Source organism: Aotus nancymaae, unplaced genomic scaffold (genome assembly GCF_030222135.1).
Source record: "Aotus nancymaae isolate 86718 unplaced genomic scaffold, 86718_ANA_hifiasm-v0.15.2.pri h1tg000067l, whole genome shotgun sequence".
Lineage (NCBI taxonomy): Eukaryota > Metazoa > Chordata > Mammalia > Primates > Aotidae > Aotus > Aotus nancymaae.
In genome coordinates, this window is record NW_026988482.1 from 6,266,365 (window position 1) to 6,278,762 (window position 12,398).

The 12,398-nt window shown below is 41.6% G+C and overlaps 1 protein-coding gene across 9 annotated transcripts in view; it reads left to right on the forward strand.

Moving 5' to 3' along the window:
- Nucleotides 1–12,398, forward strand: part of VPS8 (VPS8 subunit of CORVET complex) — a 353,273-nt gene that overhangs the window by 231,827 nt on the left and 109,048 nt on the right. For all 9 annotated transcript variants that reach the window (XM_064366881.1, XM_064366879.1, XM_021674475.2 and 6 more), the window contains one exon: nt 2,943–2,989. In XM_064366881.1, coding sequence (XP_064222951.1) covers nt 2,943–2,989 — 47 coding nt within the window. The remainder of the gene's footprint in view (nt 1–2,942; nt 2,990–12,398) is intronic.

The following is a 12,398-nucleotide window of genomic DNA, read 5'->3' on the forward strand; positions in this document are numbered from 1 at the left end:
TAGAGATGTGGGAAGAGTACTATAGGAACAGAGAAGGAGAGCGTGGCGGACTGTGAGAAAGACAGGAATGTCCAGGGAGCCCTAATCTGGTCTTGCATGTTTAATGTCAGATTTCCACGCCAAGACTTGGGCAGGGCTTTCTCGATAAAAGGGTTCTGGGCACGTAAAGCCTTGAAGGCATGAAGCAGCATGCATGCTTAGAGAACCTTCAGGTCTGTATGACGCATGGCGTTGGGAGGGTGATGGTGGAAGTGGCATTAGATTAAGCTACTAGGGATAGGTGGAGGGGAGGGGCTAAACTAGAGGGGTTGGAATATGTAGCTTGCAGACAAATACGGAACAGTTTCTTATGTGAGGCTATGAAATTTAAACTGTCTTCTGTGTACTGAGAATCACTAAAGCTGTTTTAAGCTAAAGAGCAGTATCGTTAGATCCATTTTATACAGAGTTAACTTTGGATAGCAGTGGAGAGAGTGGACTGGAAAGGAGAGCAAATGGAGAAGAGAGAAGGTCTAGGCAGAAGATGGAGAGGACTAGCACTAAGTCGGTGGCAGTTGGAGAGGACAGATTTAGGATATTTTTGTGAAGTAAAATGTATAGGATCTGGAAATTAGTTGAATGTGGTAGGAAGAGTTAAAAACAACTCCCAGAGGCCGGGCGCGGTGGCTCACACCTGTAATCCCAGCACTTAAGGAGGCTGAGGTGGATGGATCATGAGGTCAGGAGTTTTAGACCATCCTGGCCAAGGTGGTGAAACCCTGTCTTTACTAAAAATACAAAAATTAGCCGGGTACAGTGGCGGGCACCTGTAATCCCAGCTACTCAGGAGGCTGAGGGAGGAGAATCACCTGAACCTGGGAGGCGGAGGTTGCAGTGAGTCAAGATTGCGCCACTGCACTCTAGCCTGGGCGACAGAGCAAGACTCTGTCAAAAAAAGAAAAAACCTCCCAGATATCAAGCTTGGATGTGTAGGATGATAATGATGAGGTTCATTAACTCAAGAAAAAGACTCATCCATTAATTCAATAAATACTCCTGTACCTGCTCTGGGCAAAAGCATTGAGTGCTGAGGGTACAAAAACATGTGGGTTTGATCCAGATAAGCCAGAAGGCAATTACAGACTAGTTTGATTGGAATGATGGTGGAGCCCAGGCTGCTGGAGTAGCACGCAGAAGAACATGAAACCCAGGCTAGTGAGGGAGGGGAGGAGGCGGTGTCTACCAAAACTACTCCCAGTCTCCAGAGCTGCTGTCCCCTTTCAAAGTCAGCAGTTCTGGTGAATTTTGCCTGTGGTGGTGGCTGTGTTGTCATTGTCCTTTAAGATTTAAAATGATCACTTGTAGGATTTTCTTTTCTTTTTCTTTTTTTGTAGTCTCTAAGGCTACTAAGAGACGGGCCCAGTAGATGACTAGAATGTCATTCATCAGACAAATACATCAAAGTAAAGCATGGGCTGGGCACAGTGGCTCACACCTGCAATCCTGGTGCTTCACAAGGCCCAGGCGGGCAGATCGCTTGAGCTCAGCAGCTCAAGACCAGCCAAGGGAATGTGGTGAAACCCCATCTCTACAAAAAAAAATCTAGAAAATTAGCTGGGCGTGGTGGTGCATGCCTTTCCTCCCAGCTATCTGGGAAGATCACCTGAACCCGGGAGGTGGAGGCTGCAGTGAGCTGTGATCATGCCGCTGCACTCCAGCCTGGGTGACAGAGTGAGATTGTGTTTCAAAAAGAAAAAAAATTAAAATATGATGGATAAGAAAAGGTGTCTATTTGTGGTCTGTTTGTGGAGTCTTAGACATTTCTTTTAAAGAAATGAAGTATTACTTTATTGCATAGCTTTTTAAATTGTGCAAGAATCTCGCATAGTACCTTTACTTACAGAGTAAACAGTCTTACAAAGTACCTTTACTTTTGATGGCCAGAAATATGCCACTGAACAATTGTTTTCAGAATTCTTAAATGAAAAATATGCCAGAATGTTAAGTTATAACCAAGAAGAAAGTCATGTAAAATGGCACAAAGTGATAGGGAAAAAGTAGAAAATCAAAGACTGACAAAAAGAAATATATTTTTAAATCTTTTTTATATTAATCTTTTTCATCTGCAAGAGTCACCCATTTTTTACAGGTAAAGTGTGAATGTGTCAAAAAATAAAAACCAAAAACCTAAACAATAACAATTTTTGCATAGGTTTCCTAAGAACTTAGAAATATTATTCCTATTTTTGTACCATTTGAAGGTTTATCTCATGTAACCCGCTACCCTGTGTGGAGGGCAGAGGAGATAGCTGGCTTCTTCTTTTTTTCCACATAGGAGATTGAATTGCTCTAAGGATAAGTAACTTACAGAAAGTCCTGTAGCGAGTAAATGGCAAAACAGAACCAAGATTTTATGGTGTATTGATTGCTAATATGTTGCAGTTTGATTGGCAGGCATCTCTTCTGTAGTTGTTTATATTGTTCATGAGCTTTTTTGGTGGTGGTTGTTAACGTGGATGTCAAACTCCCATCCTCCTGGGACGAACTGTCTCACAGCAACCCATTGTCACAGGAGAACCAGGTTAAGGCAGAGTGAAACCCATCAGTGCAGCCAGAGCTCGGCATCCACAGAGCAGTTCCAAGCACCTGCCGCTTCGAGGGTCCTTGTGCTGGGAACAGCTCGGGGATTTGTCGCAGTGGAGGTCTTTTTTGGCGATAATAGGGTATTTGTGTTCCTTTTACACTGAGAATTGAATGTGCAACAGTGATTAGAATTGTTGAGAAGACATAAAGAACCTCCAAGTGCTCCTTTAGAATTTCGTAGATCTGTACAGAGGGCTTAATGGAAATAGTCAGATATCTGTGCATTTTAAAGGGATAGGTTATAGTGGTTCTTTACTATGGAATAATTTGAAAAATTTGTTTTAATATTTAATTGCATTTCTTATTGTTTTTCTTTTCAGAACCAGGTTTTGCTTTTCAAATTTTTGAGGAGTCTTCTTGACCCAAGGTATGTTAATAAACTTTAGTCTTTCATAATATATATATGAGAAATAAAAGGAAATAAATTGAGATTAAGTTACCAGCCCATGGTATCTAAATAGTACAATTAGCTCTTAATTTTTTATATTAGTGGGAGCAACTGTTGCACAGATAATGTGAAAATATATCTGAACAATAGATTGTATCTTGAGATAATATTTTTCTTTCCATTTGAACATGAGCATGTATGGTGAGTTCTCATCAGTGTAAATAAAATAATGAACCCATGCCACATGACATGTATCAGAAGAATTAGCTTCCCCCTCCTGCCCTGTTTCATCCTACCTGCTCCTTACTTCATGCGGGAGACTGATGGTAGCTCTGCTTTCCAAAGTTAACTCTTGGTTCCCAGCCTTCCTCTAAACATATTACGTTTTAAACTCCGACTTAATATGTTTGGTTTTAAACAACTTCCTGATGGTGGGAAGGAAAGTTTAAATGTGTTTTTTCAGCTGCTGCTCTGATGCTTATATCAAATAAAGACAAACTCAAGGAGATGATGAAACTAGTAATGGATTTGTAGGCAAAGCAGTTCTGCATATGAGGTTTCAGAGTTTTGCTGTAACTACATACATTGGGAGTTGAGGGCAGTAATATTTAATATCCTTTAAGATAGTTATTCTTGACCAGTAGTGTGCGTCAGAATCACCTATGAAGCTTTTAAAAATTCAGATGCCTTGGCCCAACCCACAGAATCACTGGGAGTTGGATTATTTTGATGCACACCTAGAGTTAAGCATGGAATTTTCCAAGGTGGCATAGCTTTCATATCAGACATAGAAACTTCAGGTGTCATTATAATATTCCCTGGCCATTGAAAGTAACTATTTAGTTACTTTAGCAATTGTAATATTGGTTTTGGTTATTTCAGTGTTCTGTGCTATTTTAAAATACCAGTAATTTTGTTGATTGTAAAAATTTTTTGAAAGCGCAACCATTTAAATCTTGAATAGGCTGTGACACATTTAAATTTAAGTCAAACAAATGTCTATGTGTAGATGTTTACTAAAAGCAGACTGACTACATACCCTCCTCCACTTGTGTTCAAGACCTTTTCGAAGTATCTGTGTTTTAATTCTCTGTCCTCAGATTATTACTGAGGCTAGACATGCTTTTTTTTAAATTATTTTTAAATTCCTATTAATCGTTTGTATTTCCCTCAGAGTCAGTTCAGGCCCTTTTCTACTCCCAGATAATTCTGATGGAAATATTTTGGAATTGAGTTGGGAGTGGAGGGAAGGAAGGAAGGTGAGAAGAGGTGGGGAGAACTGGGAGCAGGAAACATGGAAATAGGGTGGAGGCGGGAGCTCAGGGGAGGAGGAAGGAAACACCAGCCCCACTTCTCAGCCCTTTCTCCAGAGCCTGTCCACCTCTTTTTCTGTGGCACAGCTCCCTCTTTTCCTGCCCCATACTTTTCCCAGCGTTAGATCCATCCACTCCTCTTCCCTTAGGATAATGTATTTTAATCAAGTCCTTTTCTTCTGCCATCCTACCTGTAGAGACTCAAGTGGGAAAGACAGAGGAAGCTCAGCTTTGAACTTGGCATTTTCTCAAATGAGCTATGAAAAGTGATATGACCAATATTTTTTTTTAATTAAAAAAAAAAAGCATTATTAGGTCATGTAAATTTCTGTGTCAAAGACCTAGCGTTCTGCTTGGAGAATCCCAGGTCTTGGATTCATCATAGTTTATCCTCTTACTTTACATCTTATGTAGGAGGCAGGCATTGATTTAGGTTATGCGCTAAACTTTTTAAATTTGATGTTTGGCGTTTCAATCATTTTTTAATAAAAAGCAAATACAAAAAATGTACCTGCTTTGGCATTGCAGTCACTACTTAAACTAAATAGTACCGAAAGAAAGGCATATTACAGGTATCAAAGGTCTTCAGTGGACAGTCTTGCTCCATTGTTACCTATACCTAGATTTGAAAGATGTTAGTTTGGTAAGACCTTTTATGAATGCTGTGAAAGTTGTTTTGTTCACCAGTAAACCACAGATAATTTTACTTGAGAAACAGACACGTTTTATTTCCCTAAGCTAACCCAGCCAGGATAGTTACCTCTCACACATTACTCCTTTCCTGTCGTGTCCATTCAGGTGCAAGGTCCTTCCTTACCTACCTTGAAAAGAGGCAGCGCACTCGCAGTCCTTCCTCTTCCCTTCCCCCAAAGAGCGACAGGACCAGGAGTGACCTCACTCTGACAACAGCCAAATTTCCAGCTTTGCTTTTGTCTACCAGAAATTAAGAGCCTTGAAGTAACCAGCTGACCTCAGCTCTGCCTTTAAAAAGAGCTCACCTTTGTTTGATCTGCCTCCAGAATATCAAAGACCAAGGGTTCTGCTTTGAGGGTCCCAATTCTTGGATTCATCGTGTTGTATCCTCTTACTTCATGTCTTACATAGAGGCAGGCATCGATTTAGATTACGCTCTAAGTTTATTTTTGAATTTGTTGTTTGGCATTTCAATCATTTTTATATAAAGAACATTTTATATGATAGTATCTCAAGCTAACCCATAAAAACCTCTGTAATCCATAATATAAATATGTATATAATACTAATTATATATTGAATTCTGGATTGAGGGAGAGAAAGTAGGTTAAGAAGGTTGAGTGCCGAAGGAGTAAGGAAAAAAGAGGAAGTCCTCCCTTTCTTGCTTTCAGAGCTGTTCTTAGACAAAGTTTTGAATTGTGTACAGTTTGTTTTTGGTATCCTTTGAACCCTACCTCCACCCCATTCTGTCCCCTTCTTTCCGGGGGTGCAGGGTACACAAGCACACCCAGATATAGAGGGTTCTTTATAGATTTAAAAAATCGAAATTCCCTTCCTCCCTTTCCCCATCAAAACTGTTTCTGATTGCTTTGTTGATTTCTGTATTGTATGGCCCTTTTCACAATGAGGAATATGTAAATAACATTTGAAAACAACGAAGCATTTAAAAGATGGGAAAAAACCCAAAACCTTTTCCTTACACAGTTGACCTCAGGGGTAAGAAGAAAGCAGAGAGCGTGGGTTGGTTTGCATTAGTCTCTGATTGACTAACTTCTCATTACATTTTAGCCTTTTTTAGCGACTATGCTTGTTAACTAACCTAACGTAAAGGATTAGAGTCTTTTCAGGTACTGGGAAAACGGAAGTGGGAAACGGAGGGAGTACGGAATACGGATATAGGGTCAAGCGTCAGGAACGGGTAGACCGGCCCTGCCTGGCAGTTTACGGGACAGCCAGCTGTGAAATATTTTCCTTTGTTTCTTCTCTTTTTGTTCTTTTTAAGCCATAGATATTTGTAACCTACAGGTTTTCCCCCGGGAAACTCCTGAAGCAGCATTATGAAGGGAAAGAGTGGTTTTGCGATGAGGACTGCTCGTGCGTTTGTGTTATTGCAGGGTTGCTTTTTCTGCTCTTGCCCCCAACGCCTGAGTTAATAGGATTCTCATTCCTGTTTATATAGTTTATGCATATTTAATTTAACAGTTACATGTATGGCCAGGCGTGGTGGCTCATGCCTGTAATCTCAGCACTTTGGGAGGCCGAGGCAGGCAGATAACACGAGTTCAAGACCAACCTGACCAACATGGTGAAACCCTGTTGCTACTAAAAATACAAAAAGTAGCCAGGCGTGGTGCCACATGCCTGTAATCCCAACTACTCAGGAGGCTGAGGCAGGAGAATCACTTGAACCTGGGAGGCAAAGGTTGCACACACACGTACACACACGTGAATATTTACGTGTATCAAGTTGTTTTTGAGGGGGTAGCTTTTATTTTGTCAACAGCATTTTTAAAAGAGGAGATCATCCAGTTGAATTCATGTGTATATTTCGCTATGTCTTTACCCAGTGGCTTTACATTATCTTTGTTATGTAAATAGTTTCCTCAGTTGAATTAACTGACCTGCAAAGATATTGGTGGCATCTGTACATAGAAAGATTAGTTTTAGGGGGAGAGGGGGTTAATCCTCCAGAAGCAAATTACTTGCCTGAATTGAGGCCAAGAGCTTAGCTAAGAGAGAGGATTTGCATCCTCTTCCAACTCTTTCCTTTGGGACAGCGGCTACATAAAGCCCGCTCCACCCCCACCCCCTGGGTGCCTGGGTGCGTTCCTGCTGGCTGCTGGCGATGAATTCTCACAGGAGTTCTCCTGATGTGCTTACATCCAGATGCAGGTTCCTTATGCAGTGGGGATGCTCAAAGGATAATACAAAAGGACACGTGTTTTTTGTGAGGCCATTAGCTGCATAAGGAGTAAAGAGAATGTGCATATATATTTATATTCAGAATATTTTCCTCAGTATGATTTTCCTGGTAATGCTGATTTAGTCTTTGTTAACAATATTCTGAAGGCTTCTGAAACATATAGTATTATTTTCCTGTAAGAAAAAACACATATTTCACATTGTATCTCAAAGTCCTTAAAGTAAAGTAAAAATTGAACATGGTTAAGAAAATGAGTAACTTTGCCAAGAAGCAAAATATAGATCATGGAAATGGTTGTGCATTGGATTTTAGTTGAATCTCAGTGTTTCTGTTTATATATATATATATATATTTTTTTTTTTTTTTTTTTTGAGACGGCGTTTCGCTCTTGTTACCCAGGCTGGAGTGCAATGGTGTGATCTCGGCTCACCGCAACCTCCGCCTCCTGGGTTCAGGGCAATTCTTCCTGCCTCAGCCTCCCGAGTAGCTGGGACTACAGGTGTGCACCACCATGCCCAGCTAATTTTTGTATTTTTAGTAGAGACGGGGTTTCACCATGTTGACCAGGATGGTCTCGATCTCTTGACCTCGTGATCCACCCGCCTCGGCCTCCCAAAGTGCTAGGATTATAGGCATGAGCCACCACGCCTGGCCTCTGTTTATATTTTTGAAGGGACATTTTAAGATATTGATACTCAGTACTGAAATAGTATATTTCAAAGTTAAAATACAAAATTAGAAGATTATATATGTTCATGAACTTTGACATACTAAAAAAAATACCTACTTCAGTGAGTGCCTACAGTGGCCAAGGTAATTGTTCATTTTGCCTGGCTTACCCCTAGGTCTTATATCTTTGGGTAGTATTTTGCCAGGAACTCAAATTCAACCTTTTAAATTGTAACACATCATCACCTTCTAATCACCAGTCAGCTCCTCTCTCCCTGTCTCTCTGTCTCTGTTTCTCTCTCTCTCTCTATACACACACACACACACACGTTTATTACATATATATTTCTTTAGTCCTTTAATCAGTACTTACCTATAATGAAATTGTTATTTGTACTCACTTTTTCCAACCTAAACCACTTCTATTTTCGCTCTTAACAATTAATACCGTAAACCGATTCATTTCATGTAGCAACTTACTGGGTAACTACAGCATACCAAGCACTTGACAGGCATGGGAGATAAAATGATGAATAAGACAGGGCCCTGCCCTCAGAGAATTTACATTCTCATGGAGGAAGATAAAGCAGGTGATATAAAGTACCGTAAATCAAATCCTGAGAGTGATGATCACGTTTTCACTTTCCTTTATCCATTCCCACTTCATCTTCTCACCACACCACATGGAAACAGTTACCAAAATCTATAAACTCTATCTCTTCTGTATCTCTCTCTCTTTTTTTTTTTTTGAGATGGAGTCTTGCTCTTTTGCCAGGCTGGAGTGCAGTGGCATGATCTCAGCTCACTGCATCCTCCGCCTCCCAGGTTCAAGCAATTCTCCTATCTCAGCCTCCCCAGTAGCTGGGATTACAGGCACGCAGCACCACACCCAGCTAATTTTTGTATTTTTAGTAGAGACGGGGTTTCACCATGTTGACCAGGATGGTCTCGATCTCCTGACCTCGTAATCCGCCTGCCTCAGCCTCCCAAAGTGCTGGGATTACAGGTGTGAGCCACTGTGCCCAACCTTCTATATCTCTTTTTCCTCTTGTCCATATGTCCGCTGCTCTGGTTTAGGCACTCAGCATCCCTCCTCTGGTTTCTTTTGCTGGTTTCCCAACTGTAATCACCCAACAGGTTCTTCCTGCTACACAGAAAAACCGATTCACTGACACCACAGTATTGCAGTAGAGAAAGAGATGAATTAACACAGAGCTAGCCACATGGGAGGATTGGAGTTATGACTTACGCCCGTCTCCTGGAGAACTCAGAGGCTAAGGCTTTTGTGGATAATTTGGTGGGCAAGGAGCTAGGGAATGGGCACTGCCGACTGACTGGAGATGAAATCACAGTAGTGTGGAAAATGGTCCTTATGTGTTGAGTCAGCTTCTAGGTCGGAGCCACAGGAGCTGTTTAGTCATGAGTCCCAGGTCTGGTTAGAGTCAGAAGATGGCCAGAATGCACCAAGTCTGAAAACACCTGCAAAGATTAATCTTAGGTTCTACAGTAGTGGTGTTATCTATAGGAGCAGTTGGGAGGTCACAAATCAAGTCACAGATCTTATGACCTCCGGCCATATGACTCCTTGAGCAGCAAGGGATTATAGAAAGGCAAGCTAGATTACAACAGCTGGCTATCATTTAGCTACACCTGTATTTTAGCGGAATGCGGGCTCCGCCCATAATCCTAATCCTGTGGTTTCATTAGTCTTACAAAAGTGGCTTTGGTCCCTGAGCAAGGAGGGGGTTAGCTTTAGGGAGAGACTGTTACCCTCCTTGCTTCCAAGTTAAACTGTAAACTAAATTCCACTCATGGTTAGCTTGGCCTATGGCCAGGAGCCAGCCTGTGAGGCTTGTAGCTGTTAGACTTTCCGCCGAGTTCAATGAGGAAACAGAGACCGGAGTGAGGAAATTAAAAGCCAATTTATTCGGCTCCCGGGCGAGGTTCTATGGTCCGGGAGGGGCCAGAGAAGTCGCACTTCTCTTCTTGGGGCGTGGGGTTTTATAGGGAGTAGAAGTGGCTGATTGACTACGGGGGAAACAGAGACAAGGTAGTTCTATTGGGTATTAAAAGACTGGGGACGGGCGAGGTGAACAAAGCGAGGCATTTCCATTGGGTATGAAGGGAGTGAGCACGGACGAGGGGCTGGCCGAGGATGTATGGGGGAGCTACCATAGGGCAGGCTCTTGGCGGGCCTTTTCAAAATTTATGGCAGGTGCAGGGCTGAGATTGGAATGCGGAAATGGGCAAGGGGAGCCTGCGTGGAGAGGGCAAATGCTGAGCAATGTGCTCAGTATGATGATGTAGTTTTTAGGCACGGAGAGAGAAGGGCGTGTCCATTCGGCTCCCAAGGAGGCACCGGCCTTACAGTAGCAAGATGGAGTCAGTCATGCTGGATTTCCCTCACTGTCATAGTCTTTGCAGCGGCAGCTTCTTAACCAGCCTGCCTGCCTTTTCCATTTTTGAACAGGCAGATAATGATAATGTCTCTGCCACTTTCCTTAAGTTCTTTCAGTTCCCATTACCTCAGGTGACATCCACTCTTCCTGGCACACAAGGCCTTTCTTGTACAAAAGGATTCAGGCCCATCTGGCCAGCTGCATTTTCTTCCGTCTTCCTTCTCTCTTCTCTCCTTTGTTCCTGAGCAGTGCCGAACGTTTCGTTCACACTACACATTGCCATTCTTCCCTTCGCATACCTGGTCCTCCCTCTTCATCCACGTTGTTTTCTTGAGAGCAGTTTACTTATGTGTATTAAGAGCTGTAAAGTCATTTTAGGGGAAAAAACAATTTTTTTTTTTCCTTTTTAGTTCTTAGTTTAGACACTTTACTGAAAACAAAAGTCAGATTAACAAAAGAAAAGCAAGCAGAAACTTACTGTGTGACATATCAATCATGTGGGACAGGCCTCAGTTCAGAAGTATTTCTCTCTCACGGCAGTGGCTTCTGGGCTTTGCTGAAACAGTATTTTAACAAAAAGCCTTAAATCTTACATAGTGACAAGACAGCAGAGAGCAGTTCCAGCCTAGTAAAAGGTGGGAACGTGTGTGGGAAGATAGTCAAATCTGTTCTGAGATTCCTCTGGGGCCTGCTGGTGCCTTCGCTGGGCAGATAGCCAAGTGCTGTCTCCAGGAAAGAAGAATGTGTGTCCTGCCGTCAGGCGGGGGGCGGGGCAGAGGGTTCCCTGCATTTTCGTTCAATCCTCAGTATTTTGGGGAGACGTATTTTGGTTTTCTTCGGTGCTCCCTTTGAAACTTTACTTTCAGAAAGTCTCACATATTAAAAGCCAGGTGGGTAGCTCTGGAGAGATTTGGGTTAGAGGTTTTGACATAAAGTTTGGCAGAAAATAGAAAATCATAGATTAAACCAAGTGGAAAGGAACAAATTCAGGTGCATTGCCCCATATCTTATTGAAACAGTCTTTTAGTTCTGAGAATTACTCCATTCGGTTGATCGGTTGTATCTTATTTCAGGAGGTGATGTTGTGGGCAGGTTTTTTTTTTTTTAATCAAAATTAACTCTCTTATGGTGTAGACAAACATATTTGACAAGAGGTATGTCTGTGGAGACAAAAGAAAAACAAAGGTTAATGTTTGGAGCAGTCTGTTAGCTAGTTTAATTCTGGAGCACAGTCAGCTGAGAAGATTTTTATATTTGTTTTCAAAATACATACAGTTGGAGTAAAAGTCAACTGTGATTCCGACAGATTTTTCTGGATTGCTGTTTGCATCAGTTTCAGTGAACTTTTTTCCATGAATAAGTTTTTGTATGATTTCTTCGAAGTTTACATCAAGTTGTCTCCCTTTAGCTTGCAGGGCTTCAGGGAAAGCACACTTCAAATTTTTAATGATTTCAAGTCAGAAATGTAGGAGAAAAATTAGAAATGTTGTCTGTGAGTCATAGCCAGATATTGGAGGAACCTAACAATTCAGGATTTAGTCCAAATAATAAAAAAAACTCAAAAACAGTAGACAGGTCTAGAATCTAATAACAGATGTGCCATAGTTTTCTTCTGAAACATAAGTTTTCTCTTTATAATTACCCCTATTCTTACCAAAGATATTTATGGTAATCACACTAATTTAATTATGAAACACGTTTAACCTTATTATACATGGCCTGATTATTTACATCAAGTGCAACAAGAATAGTAATTGGCCATATAGGCTCTTTTTTTAAATTTGCTGTCTTGGAATTTATTATAAGAAACCTCAGATTATCCCTTTAAAAGTCTCTACAGGCCAGGAATTCAAGACCAGCCTGGGCAACATAGTGAGACCCCATCTCTAAAAAAAATAAAAATGAAAAATTAGCCAGGCGTAGTGGTCACACCTGTAATCCCAGCTACTCAGGAGGCTGAGGCTGAAGGATTACTTGAGCTGAGGCGTTTGAAGTTACTGTGAGCTGTGATTGTGCCACTGCTACTACATTGCAGCCTGGATGACAGAGGGAGACCCTGTCTCCCAAAAACAGAAAAGCCTCTTCGGGCTAGGAAGCCAAGCTGTGGACTT